At 65.4% G+C, this 21438-nt stretch overlaps 3 protein-coding genes across 4 annotated transcripts; all 3 read right to left on the minus strand.

Moving 5' to 3' along the window:
* LOC149521894 (persulfide dioxygenase ETHE1, mitochondrial-like) lies at window positions 1-4105 on the minus strand. Its single transcript, XM_089772329.1, has 7 exons — window positions 3850-4105; window positions 2601-2745; window positions 2306-2454; window positions 1746-1875; window positions 1295-1384; window positions 831-947; window positions 1-682 (listed from the first exon to the last, which is right to left on the minus strand). Exons 1-7 carry the CDS (start codon window positions 3955-3957, stop codon window positions 630-632), a joined length of 792 nt encoding a protein of 263 aa, XP_089628455.1. The 5' UTR covers window positions 3958-4105; the 3' UTR covers window positions 1-629.
* On the minus strand, window positions 2743-9114 carry LOC149521895 (uncharacterized). The gene is made up of 2 exons (XM_089772327.1): window positions 6730-9114; window positions 2743-2923 (listed from the first exon to the last, which is right to left on the minus strand). The coding sequence occupies exon 1, from the start codon at window positions 8397-8399 to the stop codon at window positions 7248-7250; it is 1152 nt and encodes a 383-aa protein (XP_089628453.1). The 5' UTR covers window positions 8400-9114; the 3' UTR covers window positions 2743-2923; window positions 6730-7247.
* Window positions 9115-10799: 1685 nt separating this feature from the next.
* On the minus strand, window positions 10800-21216 carry XRCC1 (X-ray repair cross complementing 1). Of its 2 annotated transcripts, XM_089772319.1 has the most exons (17): window positions 21052-21211; window positions 20792-20884; window positions 20274-20381; window positions 19127-19285; window positions 18204-18284; window positions 18015-18132; window positions 17609-17751; window positions 16461-16575; window positions 15643-15868; window positions 14976-15092; window positions 14770-14863; window positions 14417-14588; window positions 14265-14319; window positions 13585-13724; window positions 13292-13382; window positions 12876-12951; window positions 10800-11600 (listed from the first exon to the last, which is right to left on the minus strand). In XM_089772319.1, exons 1-17 carry the CDS (start codon window positions 21100-21102, stop codon window positions 11487-11489), a joined length of 1953 nt encoding a protein of 650 aa, XP_089628445.1. In that variant the 5' UTR covers window positions 21103-21211; the 3' UTR covers window positions 10800-11486. The 2 variants fall into 2 exon arrangements, with proteins under 2 accessions (XP_089628445.1, XP_089628446.1); XM_089772320.1 differs by lacking the exons at window positions 10800-11600; window positions 12876-12951 and having other exon boundaries at window positions 13483-13724; window positions 21052-21216.
* Between the last annotated feature and the right edge of the window lie 222 nt (window positions 21217-21438).

Genomic DNA, 21438 nt, shown 5'->3' on the forward strand with positions numbered 1-21438 from the left:
GAGGGTCCAACACCTTTATTCTTGGCAGCAGCACGGGTCGCTCCCAACCCCCACCCCCACACTGAGCCCCGTTCCCAGACAGGGCCCCCGGGGAGTCCCCCGCCCAGCTCCAGGTCCAGAGGCCCCGCCGACCCCCACAGCAGAGAGGGGGAGACCCGCCCGTGCCAACAGCCAGTGCCGGGAACCTTGCAGCGTGCAGGGGAAAGCCAGCCAGGGCATGGGAAGGGGGAGCCCCCTCCCCCACTTAGTCCAGCACAGTATGGGGGGCTGAGGCCTCTTGGACAAACCCCCCCCCGGAGGCCAGGGCTCCTTGCTGCTAGCCCCACTCCAGCTATAGGGGGCTGCTCTCAGGGGAGGCCAGCCCGCTGCCCCCAGCTAGTGCAGAGGAAGGTGCAGAGTCCCCGAAGCCAGAGTGGGGGGGATCCCCGTGGGAATGATTTCCAACTCTGGGAGCTTAACCCCCAGTTAAGGGATTTGCCCTTGTGCCAGGGCCACACAGCAGGAGACCCCGGCAGGGACCAGCGGGAGAGCCAGGGAGAAGCCAGGCCAAAGGACCGGCCACCCACACAAGGGTCAATGAGGGGGCGTGTCTTATGACGCGTGGGTGGAGCTTAGCACGAGGGGCGGGGCTAAGTCACGACATCCTGTATCCCGCACTTGAGATTCGCCGGGACGGCAAAGTCTGCGGATGGAAAAAACGGAGACACGTTAGGCAGAGCAAGGAGGGGCACCGGCCTCGCCTGTAGCCTGGGCAGAGAACCCAGGAGTCCTGGCTCCCAGCCACCCCACCCTGCTCTGACCACTAGGCCCCACTCCCCTCCCAGCCTCACCAATCTGCTGGGGTTTCGGCAGATTCAGGTTGTTCATCAGCTGGACGAAGGCCTCGAGGCTCTGGGTCAGGCGGGGGTTCAGGGTCCGCTCTTCCTCCACCGTGGACACCGTCTGGCCTGCAGGGGGCAGCGGGGCAGGTGAGACTCCGCACCAGCAGGGGGAGCCCGCGCCCTGCGGCCCCACCCCCCGCCACAGCGCCCCCTAGGGCCCCAGGGCCAGCGCCGCCGCCCCGCTGACTCCTGCCCCAGCCCCCCCGCCACAGCGCCCCCTAGGGCCCCAGGGCCAGCACCGGCCGCCCCGCTGACTCCTGCCCCAGCCCCCCCGCCACAGCGCCCCCTAGGGCCCCAGGGCCAGCACCGGCCGCCCCGCTGACTCCTGCCCCAGCCCCCCCGCCACAGCGCCCCCTAGGGCCCCAGGGCCGCCGCCCCGCTGACTCCCGCCCCAGCCCCCCGCGCCGCCTCACCCGTGTAGTCGTGGGCGGGGTAGATCAGACAGTCTCCAGGCAGCGTGAAGATTTTCTCGTGCACGGAGCGGTACAGGGTCTCCGGGGAGCCTGGGGCCAGACGGGGGGGGCTGGTTACCGTGGGCTGGGGGACTCGCACACCCCGAGCCCCCGGCACGCCCCATAGCACCCCCTGCCCGAGCCCCACACACCCTGCCAGCGCCATGGCAACCAGCCCCCGTGTTCCTCATCACTATGGTAGAGCCAGAGACCCCCTCCGTCACCATGGCAACTGCCAATCACACCCTAGAGATAACCCCCATCCCCATGGGAAAGGCTGAACATGACCTGGAAATATCCCCCATTGCCGTGGCAACCACCATCCTCCCCCCATGTTACCATTCACCCCACCCCCGAGATCCCCTCCCTCTGGCAACACCCCCCCTCCGCCCAGCCCCCCAGCTCGCCGCACCCTGCTGGAAGTCCGTGCGGCCGCAGCCCCGGATCAGCAGTGCGTCCCCGGTGAAGGCCATGGTCCTGTCATTCAGCACGTAGGTCAGGCAGCCGTCCGTGTGTCCGGGCGTGGCTCGGGCTTCTAGGGCCTGCAGACGGGGGGACAGCGACATGACCCTCCATGGGACCCAGGAGTGCTGCCTCCTAGCACCGGGCTCTAACCACTAGACCCCACGTCCCCCCCAGAGCGGCAGGGAACCCAGGAGTTGGGGCGCCCAGCCCTCCTGCTCTAACCACTAGACCCCCCCACTCCTCTCCCAGAGCAGCAGGGAACCCAGCAGTCGGGGCGCCCAGCCCTCCTGCTCTAACCACTAGACCCCACTCTCCTCCCAGAGCGGCAGGGAACCCAGCAGTCGGGGCGCCCAGCCCTCCTGCTCTAACCACTAGACCCCACTCTCCTCCCAGAGCGGCAGGGAACCCAGCAGTCGGGGCGCCCAGCCCTCCTGCTCTAACCACTAGACCCCACTCTCCTCCCAGAGCGGCAGGGAACCCAGCAGTCGGGGCGCCCAGGTGACTTACGAAGGCCCCGAATTCCAGGGCGTGGCCCTCCTGGATGTGGATGTCGGCCGAGGCGCCGCTGTCCTTGGCGATGACGCTGCGGCAGCCCGGCAGCATCTTCTTCAGCAGCCCGGTGCCCGTGATGTGGTCGGCGTGGCAGTGCGTGTTGGCTGCGGGGACACAACCAGGGACTGAGTGACGGGAACCTGGCCCGGCCCCCCTGAGCCTGCCAGTGCCCCCCGGGGCTGCATCGGGGCTGGCGCCCCCTGGAGGGGAAAGGCCCTGCACCCGTTCCCCGGCCCAGGGCGGCTCTCACCTGCGAACAGCAAGTTGAGGCCCAGCTCCTGCACCAGCCCCGCATCCCGCTTGGCCGTCTCCAGCACGGGGTCGATCAGAACGGCCTCCTTGCTCTTCAGGTCGGCCAGCAGGTAGGTGTAGGTGCAGCTCTCGGGCTCAAAGAGCTGGGAGGGAGATGCAGTTAGCAGCGCCAGGGGAGTGGGGGCTAGTGGTTAGAGCAGGCTGGGCGCCAGGCCACCAGCGCTGGAGCAATCCATTCGCTCAGCTCATCCTGCTGCTCCTCCGTCCCCACCCGCCGTGCCGGGCGCCCTGCCAGGGTCTGCGTGCAAGCTGCTGAGCCGGCTGCATGCCAAAGGAGCCAGGTGACTGGCAACGCCTCCTGCCCGCCCGCCCCCCGTGCCTGGTGGGTGGGATGGGATGGGAAAGGGCTGATAGGGACCCAGCAGGCAGCCAGGGGGAGTTACAGCCCCTCCCGGGGTAATGATCAGCTCACGCCAGCCATAACCCGGCCTGGGCGCGCCTGCCTGCCAGGACTTCCTGCTGGAGGGAGAACCTTGGAGGCCTGGCTCCCAGCTCTAACCACCAGACCCCACTCCCCTCCCTGAGCCAGGCAGGGACCCAGGCATCCTGTATCCCCGCCCCCCCTGCTCTAACCACTAGCCCCCTTCCCTCCCAGAGCCAGGCAAGGACCCAAGCAGCATGACTCCCAAGCTCCGCCCCCTCTAACCACTAGCCCCTACCCCCCTGCCAGAGCCAGGCAGGGAACCCAGGCATCCTGTCTCCCAGCCCCCCTGCTCTAACCACTAGCCCCTACTCCCCTGCTAGAGCCGGGCAGGGAACCCAGGCATCCTGTCTCCCAGCCCCCCTGCTCTAACCACTAGCCCCTACTCCCCTGCCAGAGCCGGGCAGGGAACCCAGGCATCCTGTCGCCCTGCCCCCACTCTAACCACTAGCCCCTACTCCCCTGCCAGAGCCGGGCAGGGAACCCAGGCATCCTGTCACCCTGCCCCCACTATAACTACTAGCCCCTACTCCCCTGCCAGAGCCGGGCAGGGAACCCAGGCATCCTGTCTCCCAGCCCCCCTGCTCTAACCACTAGCCCCTACTCCCCTCCCAGAGCCGGACAAGGGACCCAGGCGTCTTGGCTCCCAGCCCCGCCCCCCCGTCCCAGAGCTGGGGAGAGAACCCAGCCCCCCTTGGTCCCAGCCCCCCTGCTCTAACCATTAGCCCTACTCCCCTCCCAGGCGTCCCGGGCCGGCGGGTCTCACCTGGCGGAAGAGCAGCCCCTGGCGCTGGGCGCGGCGGGTGCAGTAGGGTCTCAGGGGCAGGGCGCGGCGGGCGGCGGCCGCTACCGGGCCGCTCCGGGACAGCCACATGGCCGGGAGCGGGCGCTGCGCTGGTACCCGCCGCGGGCTCGGGCCCTTTAAATGCCAGGGACGGGCGGCGGGGCGGACGGAAGGGGGCGGGGCCGGGATCGGGAGCCCGTAAGGGGCCAGCTGCACCTTGGGGGGGGGGGGGGGGGGCTCGGACCGTGGAAACAGACACCCCCGGCACACCCCCGAGTAACACACCCACACAGATACACACACACACACAGATACACACACACACCGTAGGGAAAGATCACAGAGATACACACACACACACACAGATACACACACACAGATACACACACACACAGATACACACACACACCGTAGGGAAAGATCACAGAGATACACACACACACACACAGATACACACACACTGTAGGGAAAGATCACAGAGATACACACACTGTAGGGAAAGATCACAGATACACACACACACACGCTGTAGGGAAAGACCTCACACACAGATACACACACACACACCGTAGGGAAAGATCACAGAGATACACACACACACACACACACACAGATACACACACACACGGGAAGAGTGACACGCGGGTGTGCACAGCACCGAGCCACGGGGGTACACACAGGGTTCCGACACACACTCCCTGGAATACAGCGCACACAGACACAGGCAGCAGCCCCGACACACACGCGGGGACACAATTAACACCCCATCCCAAGGTCCCCTCTGTCCCACAACGGGTTACACGTACGTGTACACACACACACACGGTGCCGCGAGAGCCAGACACACTCGCAGGCCGCCTCTTTGGAAAGTCGCACACTACAGAGGTCTCCCCTTAGGATAGGAGACACAACACTGGGCCCACAGCTACTCAGCGAGCCCCCTTTAAATATGCAAATGAAGGTCGCATTCCCCCACACACCCTACCCTGATTGGTCCATTCTGCAGGACGGCTCCGGGGCTGGAAGTTTCATTTCCTGTTTGTCCTATTAACCCCACAAATACCACAGCTCTAGGGGAGGCAGCATCACCTAGTGGTTGGAGCCAGGAGTCCGGGGTTCGGGCCCCAGCTCTAGGAGGAGAGTGGGGTCTAGTGGTTAGAACCTCTGGGGGTGGGGAGGGGCAGGACTCCTGGGTTCGGTCCCTGGCTGTGTCAGCAGCGGGGGATTATTCTTGTGTGGCTGGCCTCTGCCCTTTGCCCAAGGAGCAGCTGAGATTAACCCTTCAGCTGCCACCTTTCCCTTGGAACAGCCCCCCCCCCCCCCCCCAGCTGCTCAGCGCCTGGGCCAGATGCAAGAGGCTAAGGGGGTGACGTCATTGTTTATAACCTGGGCCCTATGGACTTTGGGTCCCAGGGCACAAGTCACAGCTCTGGGCATGGCAGGCTGGGAGCCAGGACGCCCGGGTTCTCTCCCCAGCTCAGGGAGGAGGGCCTAGTGGTCAGAGCAAGGGGCTGGGAGCCAGGACCCCTGGGTTCTCTAGGGATGGGCTGGGGCCAGGCCCAGGGGTGTGACACCCTCACTCCTTCCCAGCAGCGCTGTGGTTACCAGGCCTGGGCCGGCTCCCGGCGGGATGATTCTTGGCCCCAGGGAGCAGGCTGGGAACGTGCAGTGACAATAACAGAGCTGGGGCGGCTGGGTGTGAAGAGGCAGAAACTCCTGCTGGGCTGTCGGGGTCACTGTAGCAGGGAAGGGGGGACTGACCACCCAGAAACTGATGCCATGGGGCACGGGGGAGGGACAGGAGTAGAACCTGGGATTCCTGGGTCCCAGCCTCCTGCTCTAACTGCTAGACCTCACTCCCCTCTTAGAGTCCCGGCTCCCAACCAGTCTAAACCGCCCCCCCCCCCTTTGTCCTTGCAGTGTAATAGCACTGAACGCTGTTTTGGGCAGTGACAGCCGCCACAGGCAGAATTCTCGTTCCCCTGCCATCTCTGGGCCATGCTGACCCCCAGGAGAGTCCCCCTGCCCTCTAAGCAGCCCTGGTCACGGTCCAGCCAGGGGGCTCTCCAGCCACCGGCCAGATCTCTAGGGTTTCACCTAATTGCCCCCCTGCTGCCCATCCTGTGGGGTTTTGCTTTTCAGGAAGCAACTGAGGGGCTTGCAGAGTGGCCGAGTAGCAGCTGTGCTGGGTCAGAGCTGGGGCCAGGCCTATCCCCAGCTCTGGGAGGGCAGCGGGATCTAGCGGTTAGAGCTCAAGCCTTCTCCCCCCCGCCCCCACCCCAGTTGTTACAGAGCATTGTCTGTATTTATCTGCTCCATCCATTCTACGCTCTACAGAAAATAGTCAAATGTGGAACCTGCCCCACTGAGTTCAGGGAGAGCCTGCAACAATAAACCCAGGAGCGTCGGGGCGGGGCTCAGGGCAAACCCAGCATGCTGAGTTCCTAGGCAACCCCACTGCAATAACCCCAGGCCGAGATCCCCAGAGACCCTACAGTAAACAAGCGAGCGAGCGTAGCCCCAGCCCTCTTGGAGAGAACCGCCAAACTGCCTGTGGTCCCAGTGCAAATGAGAGACCCTACAATAAACAAGCATGTCGCTGCAGCACCAGTGCTCACAGGAGTCCCTAGTGAACACACTACAGTGCCTCCTTGCCCTGTCGTAAACAAGCCAGTGTGTACAGCCCCAGCACCCCGAGAGACCCTACAGTAAACACCAGCCTAGGCAGGCCCGGAGCTCACAGGAGACCCTACAATAAACAAACTAGGATGCCCGGATAATCTACAAGCTCTCCTGCTGCAAACTCCTGAGAGGCCCTGCGACAACAAATCAACCCCGTGTGACTGGAGGGGGAGACCAAACCTGGAAGAGCCACTGCGGGGCGAGGGGGGGGGGACACCGCACAGATAGAACAGCCACAGCGCGTTTGCACTGTGAATTTTGTCCCTCGCGCCTCGCCATCGACAGCAGCCGGACCTGGTGAGAGAAACCAGATGGACGAATGAGGGGGAAGCCTTGACACACCCCTGCGCGGGCACTTGGTACAGTCCAGGCTCGCTCCTTGCCACTGGCCCGTCCTCCCGCCGTGGTGGATTCTGTTGCGTCCGCCCCTGCTCTGGGGATTCCCCCATGGACTCTGCCCCCCCCCCGCGCTATTTACCCCCTTCGCGCTGGGATTTGCCCCCCCTCGGGGCCTCTTGCATCATCCCCTCCCCCTGCTCTGCAGGGCCCTGGGCTCCCCCCAGCTCGGGGAGGGCAGTGGGGTCTGGTGGTTAGAGCAGGGGCAGGGCTGGAACCCAGGAGTCCAGACTCCCCTGCCGCCGGGAACCGAACCCGGAGCGCCTGGGCTAAGGGGCAACCTCCCCGCTTGCAAACCGGGCTCAGCCACCTCTTCGGGGAGCGGGGGGGGGGGGGGGGATTTCGGTAGGGGATGGATGCAGGTGCAGGGGGATGGGTGGGGTTGTGGGTGGGGGACGGATATGGGGGTAGGGGGATGAGGATGGGGGTAGGGGATGGATGCAGGTGCAGGGGGATGGGTGGGGTTGTGGGTGGGGGACGGATATGGGGGTAGGGGGATGAGGATGGGGGTAGGGGATGGATGCAGGTGCAGGGGGATGGGTGGGGTTGTGGGTGGGGGACGGATATGGGGGTAGGGGGATGAGGATGGGGTAGGGGATGGATGCAGGTGCAGGGGGATGGGTGGGGTTGTGGGTGGAGGACGGATATGGGGGTAGGGGGATGAGGATGGGGGTAGGGGATGGATACAGGTGCAGGGGGATGGGTGGGGTTGTGGGTGGGGGACGGATATGGGGGTAGGGGGATGAGGATGGGGGTAGGGGATGGGTGCAGGGGGATGGGTGGGGATGTGGGTGGGGGATGGATATGGGGGTAGGGGGATGAGGATGGGGTAGGGGATGGATGCAGGTGCAGGGGGATGGGTGGGGTTGTGGGTGGAGGACGGATATGGGGGTAGGGGGATGAGGATGGGGTAGGGGATGGATGCAGGTGCAGGGGGATGGGTGGGGTTGTGGGTGGGGGACGGATATGGGTGTAGGGGGATGAGGATGGGGGTAGGGGATGGGTGCAGGGGGATGGGTGGGGTTGTGGGTGGGGGACGGATATGGGGGTAGGGGGATGAGGATGGGGTAGGGGATGGATGCAGGTGCAGGGGGATGGGTGGGGTTGTGGGTGGAGGATGGATATGGGGGTAGGGGGATGAGGATGGGGTAGGGGATGGATGCAGGTGCAGGGGGATGGGTGGGGTTGTGGGTGGGGGACGGATATGGGGGTAGGGGGATGAGGATGGGGTAGGGGATGGGTGCAGGGGGATGGGTGGGGTTGTGGGTGGGGGATGGATATGGGGGTAGGGGGATGAGGATGGGGTAGGGGATGGATGCAGGTGCAGGGGGATGGGTGGGGTTGTGGGTGGGGGACAGATATGGGGGTAGGGGGATGAGGATGGGGTAGGGGATGGATGCAGGTAGGGGGATGGGGTCAGACAGAGGATGGATGTGGGTGATGGTGGGAGACATGGGGCTTATGGGGGGCAGAGGGACTATTAAACATCGGTTGGTTTGGGCCCGTTTGTATTTTGGCTGGGGGCGGTGGGGCCAAAGCCCCAGCAGGGGGAAGCAGCCGTAGCTCTCTGGGCTTTCTGCTCACTCCCCCCTGGGTATCTGCCCGGTGAGAAGCCCAGCCCGGTTCCACTCGCCCAGATCCCACCAGCGGACAGAAGTGCAGCCCTTGCTGGGGAGAGGCCGGCCGGGCTGACTAACAGGTGCATGGCCCGGAGGTGACGCCAGCGCGAGACCCGACGGCCAGAGTGTGTGGATGGGCTGGGACTAGGATGCCAGTGCTGCAGCTGGTGGTGGTTGAACACAATACTTAATTGCAGGGCCAGGCAGTAATGTGGGTCTGGGCAGTTTGGGTGGGGTGGAAGCAGTGCCCCCCCCCCCCCCCCCCCCGATGGGCCCTGATCTTTGTCAGGATCGGGGCAGCGCCTGGCACAGCAGGGCCTAGTCTGGGCCAGGAAGGGTGTTTGCTGCACAAGCTCTAATTTATAATGTTAACCAACGGTGCAGTGTAAGTGATGAACTGAGTAATATTTTAAATGAGATTGGACAGTGGATTATAATAATTAGTTACTAGGAATTAGAGGCTGCACCTGGTAAACAGCAGCCGTGTCAGTTCTAACAGTAGAGGACAAAATACCCCCCCCCCCCCCCCCCGCCACTTCCTATGGCAGAGAAATGACCCATTTGTCACTTGCCTGAGTCTGGTCTCGCTGCTATTGGCCGGTCTCCTCGCCTGTCCCTCTGGGAGCTTTTCCTCGCCCCGCTGCCCATCAGACCCTCTCGTGGGCCAGGCCCCAGCCCGCGTAGGCCCATCCAGCCCGGGTCAGCCTCCACGGCTCATGGGGGCACCATTTCCCATCTGCACTGCCCGGCCAGGCCAAGATCCCCTCCTCGCCTCTAGAACTGGTGCCCCCACCCTTCCCCGAATTCGTTCCCTCCAGGCCCCAGCACCCCTAGACTCCCCTTTTCTTTCCGATCCCGGCGAGATCCGCTGCTCTGCCCCTGCATTCGCAGCCCTACCTGTGCAGGCCTGATTACTGCCCTGCAGTTCTGACTTGTCGCCAGGAGCCGGCCTCCGACCACGGCTCACGCTTCTCCCTCCTCTTGCCGTGCTCTGGCTCTGAGCCTCACTGAGCTCCCCCTTTCCTGCTGGGGCGCCGGCGTCAGGCTGGCCACTGGCTGTTCGCCTTTGCCAAAGCGATCAATTGCTGCTCGGCTGTTAATTATTAATGCTCTGTTGTCGCGCACGGATTGCGCACGTAACGAACTGCAATGAGCCGTGTTCCTTGGAAGGAGTCGGTTTTGATCAGTGAATGTCCATTTCTCATACACACACGCATACCTGCCGATAACTGAAATGCCCAGATGGGCAAAGGGAAGCCAATGCTGCTTGGGGAATGGAGCGGAGCTGGATTTGCTTTGTACAAGGGAATGCTCACACCCGGTCAATGATTACAGCCCGCCCCTTCCCGCGCCAGGGAATACTGCAACCAGTAAGTGTTATGAGCTGTCAAAAATTAGATAAACGCAAATTGTCAATCCTAATTACACATTCACCACTAGTTACCGCTCACGAGTGAGTGTTAATTAGTGCTATGCATTCTCCTGACTGTAGAACCTAGTTGTGGCTCCTGGATGGTAGTTGGTCAACGGTTATAGCCTGGTGAAAGCAGGCTGGGTAAAAATAGGTAGGTGCTTGGTGGGTTAAGCAAAATGAACCAGATGAACGAATGCAGCAGAGACGAACTAACAGAAACAACAAAGATAAACCGTGAACGGGGAAAGTTCTGTGGCCAGTTAGAAAAAGTGAAAGATAACTTGGCCCAGATTGTGACGGGAAGGGAGAGAAAATGCGGAACGACGGAGTGAATGATCCTGGAGGGGGATAATTCACTGGATAGAAATTCGGAGCAGGTGAAAGCAATGTAGCGGAGGGCCCAACTTTTCAGTGATGGGAAATTAACCCATGGAGTTAAAAGTCCATTTGACTGGGGGGGCTGAGAGATTTTAATTCAAAAGTCACTCCGGACCTGCCCCCCACTTCTGACCTGCAGGCCTGTTATCCCAGCCCTGGGCTGCCCCCCAAGCTATGCCAATGCCCCTCACTCCCACCCTGCAGCCCCTCAATACGCTGACGGCCCCAACCTGCTACTGGAAAGGGGAGGGCAGCCCTCCGAAGAACGGCAAGATCCGGGCACACGTGCTCTGCCCAGGGCAGGGAGCTTGGCAGCACAGCTCCTTCTGAGGGGCTGTGGGCCCCTTTCAACACAACCCCCTGGGGCAGAACACCCCGACCCCCTGCCCCACATGGACAAAGCCATGCCCCAGCAGCGGCGAGAAGCAGGGGGCCCAGGATCAGCAGCCTGATGGGGAGAGCAGCCGCAGCCCTGTGCTAAAGGGGGGGTTAAGCCGAGCTGCACTGGAAAGTTGTTTATTTCACTCACAAAAAATTGTGTAAAAAAAGAGCCTCACCCCCAACCCACAAATACAAACAGCCCCCCCACGGGGACAGGGATGGCAGGAGAAGTGATGGGAGGGAAACCACACACACACTCCAACCTGTGAAACTGACCAGGAAGTGGGACTGAAACTGACCACATACAGACACCCTAACCACTCCCCCCAGCCTGTAACTGATTTTACCCCCTCCCCACACATCTGTGGCCGGGTGGAAGTTCACAGTGCAGGGGGGCCCCATGGCCAGGGTGGGAATGGGGGGGGGGGGGTTCCTCGGGCTCCCCTCCTGGTGGGGCGAGAAGCCGCCGGCCCGAAGGACGTGCTCGCAGTCCAAGGGAACGGAAGAAGCCGGGTTCAAAGCCCTTTGGGGCGTCGGCAGCAGAGTCAATCCGGGATTAAGCCGACAGCGCTGACCGGGGGGGGTGATGAGGGAGGCTGGGGGGCTGCTCCAGGACAGCCCCTGCATCCACCCCCTGGAAGCTGACGAGAAGAGGAGGCTCAGGCGAGGCCGGGAGCCACCCCTGCCAGGCGTGTCGTCCCGGGAGCCCCCGGCTGTGCCGCTGGCGGGCGGGGTCTCCGAGCACCAGGCTATGCGCGGGGCACCACCACGTACGGCTGGTGTGGGACGAGCCGCTGGCGCTCGCTGCACGCGTGGATCCAGCGGGGGCGGACGAAGGAGAGGTTGGCGTTGGCAGTCAGAGCCTGCAGGGACGAGGGCCGGGCGGTGAGCGCAGCACCCCCAGGGCAGCCAGAGCCACGGCAGAACCCAGCAGTCCCGGCCCCCCACTGTCCTCCCAGAGCTGGGGCCGAATCCAGCAGCCCTGGCCCCCACCGCTCTAACCACTAGACCCCGCTCCCCTCCCAGAGCCGGGGCAGAACCCAGCAGCCCTGGCCCCCACCGCTCTAACCACTAGACCCCGCTCCCCTCCCAGAGCCGGGGCAGAACCCAGCAGCCCTGGCCCCCACCGCTCTAACCACTAGACCCCGCTCCCCTCCCAGAGCCGGGGCAGAACCCAGCAGCCCTGCCCCCCGCCGCTCTAACCACTAGACCCCGCTCCCCTCCCAGAGCTGGGGCAGAACCCAGCAGCCCTGCCCCCCGCCGCTCTAACCACTAGACCCCGCTCCCCTCCCAGAGCCGGGGCCGAACCCAGCAGCCCTGGCCCCCGCCGCTCTAACCACTAGACCCCGCTCCCCTCCCAGAGCCGGGGCCGAACCCAGCAGCCCTGGCCCCCGCCACTCTAACCACTAGACCCCGCTCCCCTCCCAGAGCCGGGGCCGAACCCAGCAGCCCTGGCCCCCGCCGCTCTAACCAGTAGACCCCGCTCCCCTCCCAGAGCCGGGGCCGAACCCAGCAGCCCTGCCCCCCGCCGCTCTAACCACTAGACCCCGCTCCCCTCCCAGAGCCGGGGCAGAACCCAGCAGCCCTGCCCCCCGCCGCTCTAACCACTAGACCCCGCTCCCCTCCCAGAGCCGGGGCAGAACCCAGCAGCCCTGCCCCCCGCCGCTCTAACCACTAGACCCTGCTCCCCTCCCAGAGCCGGGGCAGAACCCAGCAGCCCTGCCCCTTGCCGCTCTAACCACTAGACCCCGCTCCGCTCTCAGAGCTGGGGCAGAACCCAGCAGCCCTGCCCCCCGCCGCTCTAACCACTAGACCCCGCTCCGCTCTCAGAGCCGGGGCAGAACCCAGCAGCCCTGCCCCTTGCCGCTCTAACCACTAGACCCCGCTCCGCTCTCAGAGCTGGGGCAGAACCCAGCAATTCTGGCTCCCCATTCCCCGCTTTAACCCCTAGACCCAACTCCCCTCCCATAGTCCTGGCTTCAAAGACTCCAAACCCTGAATTAAAAACACCCAAATTGCATAAACAGGTGACAAGCCCCGTGTCCCCTGCCCACACCAGGGAGGACACGTGGACCTCATCCAGGAGGGGGCGCTACTCGGCCCTTGCCCCTAGCAGCACCACAGCCGCAGCCGCTCACCTCCTCAAAGGCGTCGTCCCACTCCTGGGCCGTGACGACGTAGTTCACCCGCTCGTTCATGTAGCCCTCCACCTCCCTGTGCGGAGACGGCAGCGTGAGACCCGCTCCCCCCGGCCAGAGGCCCCCGGCTCCCCCCCGGCCCCTCACCCCTGACCTGCAGCTCCTGCTACCCCCGCCCCAGACTCCCATCCGCCCATCAATTAGAAAAGCACTTCCCCAGGCTGAAGGATGCAGCTGCCTCTGGGGTGGGATGGGGAGGCGTTTTAACAGCCTGCCAGTGTCAGATCACGCCTAGGACAGCGACGGGGGAAGAATCTGACCCCCCACCCAGCAGAACTGAAACCGGGTTCCCATATCCACGTCTGGGTGGAGGGAGCGGCCGCTGTGACGGCCCGAGGCCCCACCCCGCCTCTCACCCGTTGAACGCCGTGATGTAACGATGCAGGAGGCGTCGCTCCGCGGCGGGGAACTCGCCGTACAGGAAGAAGCGTTTGCCCACGAAGAAATCTGGGAAGAAGGAGCAAAGGGAAGGGTTGAGGCAAAGAGCCGGAAAACCGCTTGGGCGTCTCCCCGCTGGATTCAAACGGTGTTCCCCGGTGGAACTCACTGCCACATGATTTCAACGCCTCCCTGTGTTCTGCTCAGGCACTGTGAACAGAGGCTAGGCACCTCTCCCCGCCAGGGGAAAAGCCTGTCCCGGCCCACGCACCAGGCAGCTCCGGGATGGGCAGATCCGGCTCCACTTCCACATCCGTGTTCTCGTCTGTGGAGCCACCGTAGGGGTCGTCGTCGGGGTCCGATGCCACCTCCCGACCTGCCTGCTGCTTCTTGCGGTGCTCCTCCTCCACCCTGCAGCAGGGAGCGTGGGTCAGCTGGGGATCGGGGGGCGACACCCTCCCTTGGGGCTCCCCTCCAACCCCTGCATCCCACGCCCTCCCCGAGCCGGGACAGAACCCAGCAGTGCTGGCTCCTAGCTCTGACCCCTCGTCCCCCAGAGGTGGGGAGCCCCGGAGCCCTGCCCCCGCCCACAGCCGGCAGGGAGAGCAGGAGGGTTCTCGGTTCCCAGCGTGGCACACAGTGGTCAGCACAGGGACCAGCAGCCAGGGCAGCCCAGCCGGGGGAGAGGGGCCCAGAGCCAAGGGCCTGCCCCCCAAGCCAGCCAGACCAACCCACAACCCAGCTGCCCGCCCCAGACCTACGTGGGGGAGGCTATCGCACCGAAATCCCCAGCTCGCTACTGGCGCAGCGCCTGGGGAAACTGAGGCACGCTCCCGGGGGTCCTAGAGGGCAGCAGAACGAATACGACCCCCATGTCGTCACACCCCACTCCCCGAGGCGGGCGGAGAACCCAGGAGCCCCGCCCCTGCCAGCGCCGGCTGCGGTACCCACCTCCTCAGCTCGTCGTCCGTGTCACCGGAGTCGCCCTCCCCGCTGCCTCTCGCCCCTGGGGAACAGCAGCATGTCAGTCCCTGCCGCCGCACGGCATTGTGGGATACGCCAGGGTGGGGGGGGGGGGCAGGACTCCCGGGTCCTCCTCCTACCTGTGGGCTCCCCACTATCCATGGAGGCCGGGGAGCTCTCCCCCCGGGCCCGCGAGGTGCTGGCGTTGGCCCAGGAGGTGCCGGGCTCCGTCTCCTCCCCCGAGGACTCGCCCTGCGGCTGGGCCCTGGCAGGCAGCGGGGCCTGGTGGTTGGAGCTGGGCTGCCCGGCTCTCTGCAAGACAAAGGGCCGTGGAGGGGGGGTCGGTGCCGGGGTCAACAGGGGCAGGGTTTGGGGAGCTAGACCCAACCCCCCCATCCCAGATCCAGGGAGCACCCAGGAGTCCGAGGTCGCAGGCCCCCTGCTCTAACCACTAGATTTCCCTCCCCCCCCCATCCCGAGCCAGGCCCCCTACCTGTTGGGGGGAGGGGGTCTCGCGGGGCTGCGTGGGCGACTCCTCCTCACTCTCCTCCTCGCTGGCCGAGGCGGGCGGCCCGTCCATCAGGTACCTGCCCAGGGACACCCTTGGGTTACCCCCGGGCCTGGCGCCGCTCCCCGGCCCCCGGAGTCCCCCCGCTTCAGCCATCGCCCATTCCCAGCCCGCTGGCGGGGCCCCCTCACCGCTTGCAGGGCAGGCGCCGGCGGGTCCGGTGGCAGTCCAGCACCCACTCCTTGCGCACGATGGTGCCCCCGCGCCCCTTCACCTGGCTGTACTTGGGGGTGTTGGCGAAGGCGCAGCTGGGGGGGAAGCAGACGGAGATCAGAGAGGCTGGGGAGAGACCCCCCCACAGCTCTGGGGGCGGGGAGCCAGGACTCCTGGGTTCTTTGCACAGCACACCGCTGGGAGGGTGCCCCTGGGGTTACTCCTGCAGGAGACCCGGCTCCGCAGGGAGGGGCCCAGGACCCCCCAGAGGGCGAGGAAGGGCCACAGCACGGCCCCAGAGACACTGGGGGAGAAAAGGCTCTGGGGCACGGGGGAGGTGGGGCTGCGCTAGGGGGCGCCCCACGGCTGGGGTCAGGGGCGCAGGGTCGGTCACTGCGGCTCCGTCGGGATCGCTGATGCACCCACTGCCCTGAATCTGCAGGGTGAGGTGGTGCCACCTCGTGTGCAGGGTCTGGGCTGGGGGCCCAACTCCTGGCAGCTACCCCAGGGGGCAGGGGGCAGGGCACACGCAGCAGGGCAGCCGATGGGAAGGTCGGTACCTGGGTCCAGAGGGGCCGGCTGGGCCGGTACCGACACGAGGTGGGTGCAGTCGGGGGGCCTGGCGGGGGAGGGGCCGGTACCTACATGAGGTGGGTGCAGTCGGGGGTCCAGTCGGGCCGGTACTTGGCGCCCATCTCCAGCGCCTTGTCCCGCAGCTGGGAGCGGAAGGGGTTCTGGAAGCCGCTCAGCACGAAGACCGTCCCCTGCAGGAGGTGATGAAAATCCCCCGCCGCCCCCTCCGCCTTCGGCTGCTTCTTGGAGGCAGGCGGCTTGCGGGGGGGCGGCCCGGAGGGGGGAGCCGGCGCAGGGGCTGGCAGGAGGATGGGGGGAACCGTCGTGAGCCAACCCCAACGCCCAGCCAAAGGAGCGACAGAGCCCTCTGCCCCACGTCTCACCCCCCACCCGGCCTCCCACGGCCCCCAAGGCAGAGACAGCCTGGGACACCGAGCCCTGCCGCTCCAACCACTAGCCCCCGCTCCCCTCCCAGAGCCAAGGGCAGATCCACAGAGCCCTGGCGCCCAGCCCTGCCGCTCTAACCACTAGCCCCCGCTCCCCTCCCAGAGCCAAGGGCAGATCCAAAGAGCCCTGGCGCCCAGCCCCACCGCTCTAACCACTAGCCCCCGCTCCCCTCCCAGAGCCAAGGGCAGAACCACAGAGCCCCGGCACCGAGCCTCCCGCTCCAACCACTAGCCCCCGCTCCCCTCCCAGAGCCAAGGGCAGAACCACAGAGCCCTGGCGCCCAGCCCTGCCGCTCTAACCACTAGCCCCCGCTCCCCTCCCAGAGCCAAGGGCAGATCCACAGAGCCCTGGCGCCCAGCCCTGCCGCTCTAACCACTAGCCCCCGCTCCCCTCCCAGAGCCAAGGGCAGAACCACAGAGCCCTGGCACCCAGCCCCCTCTCACCTTTGGGCTTCTTGGGGGTCGGCTGGGCGGGATGAGAGGCCTTGGGGTCCGGTTTCCGAGCAGGGGCTGCGTTCTCCTTGCTGAACTCAAACTTCCTCTTGGTGGGAGCAGGGTCCTGAGGAGGAAGCAAATGGGTCAGGGACAAGAGGTCAGTCACTGGCCCAAACCGCACGGGATTCCTACGTGGAGCCACCTCTGGGGTGGGGCACAGGGCTGTCGACAGGGCTCCCCTGCCCGGCCCCGACATGCAGCCACCTCTGGGGCGGGGCACAGGGACCGTCGACAGGGCTCCCCTGACCAGCCCCGACATGCAGCCACCTCTGGGGCGGGGCACAGGGACCGTCGACAGGGCTCCCCTGCCCGGCCCCGACGTGCAGCCACCTCTGGGGCGGGGCACAGGGCCGTCGACAGGGCTCCCCTGACCAGCCCCGACATGCAGCCACCTCTGGGGCGGGGCACAGGGACATCGACAGGGTTCCCCTGACCGGCCCCGACATGCAGCCACCTCCGGGGCGGGGCACAGGGACCGTCGACAGGGCTCCCCTGCCCGGCCCCGACATGCAGCCACCTCTGGGGCGGGGCACAGGGACATCGACAGGGCTCCCCTGCCCGACCCCGACATGCAGCCACCTCTGGGGCGGGGCACAGGGACCGTCGACAGGGCTCCCCTGACCAGCCCCGACATGCAGCCACCTCTGGGGCGGGGCACAGGGACATCGACAGGGCTCCCCTGCCCGACCCCGACATGCAGCCACCTCTGGGGCGGGGCACAGGGACATCGACAGGGCTCCCCTGCCCGGCCCCGACATGCAGCCACCTCTGGGGCGGGGCACAGGGACATCGACAGGGCTCCCCTGCCCGACCCCGACATGCAGCCACCTGCCAGCACTGAGAAATGGCCCCGGACAGGGAATCTCCTGCAGCCCCCGGTTCCCAGGGCGAACGCTTACTCTGCCAGACTGCGCAGCACGGTGCACATCTCCGCTCCCGCACGGGGCCCGGGAGCCCGGGGCAAGGCGAGCAGGCCAGCGCCTGGTGTCACTCACTCTGCAGTGACAATTTGAAGCCGTTCCGCGAGGCTCTGCCCTGCCCCCCGGCTCCGCAGCCCCTGCCATTGCAAGGGAGGGCCGGCCCCACAGGCGCCATACCTTGGGGGAGGCTGCAGCACAGCTGGGGGAGGTCCTGGCGGTGGGTTTCCCCACGGCGGGTGGGGATGGGGAGGCGGCGTGGGGCGTGCTGGCCTGGAGGGTGGCCACGGCGTAGCTGGGGGACGGGTCCTCTGTGGGAGAGGCTGCATGGGAGCAGAGAAGAGACGTCACGGCCACGAGGCTCAGCAGCAGCACGCGGAGCTCACCAGAGCCACCCCAGGGCAGGGGACAGCCCCTGGAAACCGGCACCTCCGGGTAAACTAGGCGGGCGGGCAGCACACCCAGCTCTCACCACTAGCCCCCACTGCCCTCCATGAGCCCGGGAGAGACCCCAGGAGTCCTGGCTCCCAACTCCCAGTCTAACGCCCACACCCCCTCCCCCTCCCCCTCCAGAAGTTTCCGGTACCTTTTGGCGGCGTGAGCAGCGGTTTGCTAGCTCGGCTGAAGAACAGGGCCCCAGGTCTCAACGAGGCAGAGCTGCCATCCTCGTCCTTTACCTTAAACTGGCCCAGTTTGGTCACCTTCTGTAGGGAGAGGTAGGCCGGGTTATCAGGCTGCGGGTCAGGGACGAGGGGCACAGGAAAGCTCTACTCACCGGAGAGGCAGATTTTGATGGGGTTTCGTTGTTTTCGGGCGGCGAGTGGAACTTCACGAAGGACAGCCCATATGCCAAGGTCTACAGGAGATCAGCCAGAAAGAAAGTGACTCACTGGCAGAGTTGGAGAGAGAATCCAGAAGTCCTGGCTCACAGCCCCTGTCCCCGGTCTAACCACTAGACCTCATCCTTCCTCCACTTACCCACTGTGTCCACTTTCACACTGTTATCATACATTTGGTACAAAGTCTGCCTCGGGAAGTATCATGTGAAAACTCATAATCTGCAGAACATCATTGTCCTGTTAAAATGTGGAACAACTCTGTGTATAAAGCTATAACCTTCTACTCTGAAATTACTGTGGGGAATACCCCCAGACTACCTCCTGGGTAGACAGAGACCAGCTCAATACCCCACCAGGCATTACGTGCTTTGGCAGCCAGTCTCCAACAGGGGAAATGCGTGAATAAGAAATGTTCATTGTATACAAGAGAGAGTTCAAGCCGCATGTACATAAGATGAGAGGCAATGGGGGAGAAGGATACCAGGGGCTTCTACCTCACCTCTCCCATTTCATGTTATCAGTGAACGCTGGATGGACTGAACCAAAGGGGAGAGTCCCAGCTTGAAAGGAAATTCAGCCTGCGAAAGAGAAAAGCCCTCCTTGCTCTCCAGTCACTGAGCATGGTAAAGGAAGGTCTGGCTTGTGTGTTTCTCTCTGATAATTTTTCTTTGGACCCAGAGGCAGTCGGGTTCGAGTGTCCCAGCGACACAGCTACTCCCCAGTCCGGACTGTCCCTGGAGCACGTCACCCCTGCCCCACCTCAGCAGGGTGTAGTGAAAATGGCCACTGATCCGCACTGCCCCTTTGGCTCACCCCCGCGGAATCCCTTCCACCCCGGCCAGCGTGCGAGGGGCCCCACCTTGGTGTAGGGCTGAGTGCAGACAATTTTCACTCGGTCCCATTTCTTCTCAGCCGCGGCCTTCACCAGCTTGTCTGGGCCAAACATCCGGACCCGGTTGAGGTTGGTGCCGGCCTTGCTCTCCGAGGGCGACATGAAGGACGAGGTGACCAGCAGCACCTGGGGAGGAGGGACCCTGGTGTAGAGAAGGCTCCCTAACCCTCCGGTGTCCCCCGCCCCAAATCCCGTCACCACCCCAGTCCAAAGGGACCAAGACCTCTGGGAACATTCCCGCACACTCTCTGGCACGGGGACAGGGCACACTCATCCCTACACACTCTCCTTCACGGAGACAGGAGACACACACGTTCCTGCACATTGTCTCGCACGGGGACAGGGGACACACATTCCTGCACATTGTCTCGCACGGGGACAGGGGACACACATTCCTGCACATTGTCTCGCACGGGGACAGGAGACACACACATTCCTGCACATTGTCTCGCACGGGGACAGGGGACACACACATTCCTGCACATTGTCTCGCACGGGGACAGGGGACACACATTCCTGCACATTGTCTCGCACGGGGACAGGGGACACACATTCCTGCACATTGTCTCGCACGGGGACAGGGGACACACATTCCTGCACATTGTCTCGCACGGGGACAGGAGACACACACATTCCTGCACATTGTCTCGCACGGGGACAGGAGACACACACATTCCTGCACATTGTCTCGCACGGGGACAGGGGACACACACATTCCTGCACATTGTCTCGCACGGGGACAGGAGACACACACATTCCTGCACATTGTCTCGCACGGGGACAGGAGACACACACATTCCTGCACATTGTCTCGCACGGGGACAGGAGACACACACATTCCTGCACATTGTCTCGCACGGGGACAGGAGACACACACATTCCTGCACATTGTCTCGCACGGGGACAGGAGACACACACATTCCTGCACATTGTCTCGCACGGGGACAGGGGACACACACACTTTCCCGCATTCTTTCACAGACGGATGAGTGTGGCCGATGGACCTGACCCAACCCCCCAGGGGTCGCTGAACCCGATCCACCCTCGGCCCTCCCGCCCCCCACCCAGGCCTGGGGGCGCCCGGAGCCCAGCACGGGCGGCTCCCTCCTCTCACCTCGTAGTCCTGCTCGCTGGGCGAGGCGGAGCTGCCGGCCAGCACCTCCACGAAGGCCGAGCCCTCGTTGCCCACGTCGATGCTGTGGATCCGCTCCTCCTTCTCGAACTGCCGCCGGGGAGGGGACAGTCACGGCCGGGGACGAGCCCCCCCCAGAGCCCAGGGGTCCGGGCTCCCCGCCCCTCCCCCCCCCAGAGCCCAGGGGTCCGGGCTCCCCGCCCCTCCCCCCCCCAGAGCCCAGGGGTCCGGGCTCCCCCCAGAGCCCAGGGGTCCGGGCTCCCCGCCCCCCCCCCCCCCCCAGAGCCCAGGGGTCCGGGCTCCCCGCCCCTCCCCCCCCAGAGCCCAGGGGTCCGGGCTCCCCGCCCCCCTCCCCGCCCCTCCGGGCCCCCCCCCTCCCGCCCCTCCCCCCCCCCAGAGCCCAGGGGTCCGGGCTCCCCGCCCCTCCCCCCCCCCCCAGAGCCCAGGGGTCCGGGCTCCCCGCCCCCCAGAGCCCAGGGGTCCGGGCGCCCCGCCCCCACCTGCAGGATGACTGACAGCTGCTTCTCGCCGGGCTGCGCCGCCCGCCACTTGCGGTAGGTGTCGCCCTTGAGCAGGTTCTCGGCGCAGTGAGTCTGGGGGGGGGGGAGACTGTCAGGGGGCCGCGCACCCCCGCGCGGAATGGACTCTCCCGCCCTGCTCCCCCGCGCTCCACGGGGAATGCCCCTCCCGCCTCCCCGGGACCCCCCCACTCCCTAATGGTCTCTCCCAGCCCCCCCCCCGGGAATGGTCTGCCCCGCACCGGGTCGGCGCTGCTCGCGGACACCACATGACGGATCCCGATCTCCGGCATCGCCGCGCTCCGCGCCGCCCCGACCCGGGAGCAAAACTCCGCCGCCCGCCGGAAGCAGAACCGCTCTGCGCCTCCGGCTCTGTGTGCGCCCGGTCCTCCGAGCGCTCTGCGCAGGCGCCGCTGCGCAGCGAGAGGCTATGCGCATGCGCAGCGCCCGGCGTCGCCTGAAGCGGCGCGCGCCGGTGGCCCCTTCGCGCCTCTTTCCCGCGTTCCCCGCTCGATCGCGGCGCATGCGCCTTGCCACCGGTGCTGCCCCCCCTGGCGGCACAGAAGGAAAGTCGCCTCTAAGGCCGTCATGACGTCATGGAGCACGTGGCCCCTTCCTCTCTGCCGGGG

Source organism: Pelodiscus sinensis, chromosome 22 (assembly GCF_052426305.1).
Source record: "Pelodiscus sinensis isolate ZL-2025 chromosome 22, ASM5242630v1, whole genome shotgun sequence".
In the NCBI taxonomy this organism is placed as follows: Eukaryota; Metazoa; Chordata; order Testudines; family Trionychidae; genus Pelodiscus; species Pelodiscus sinensis.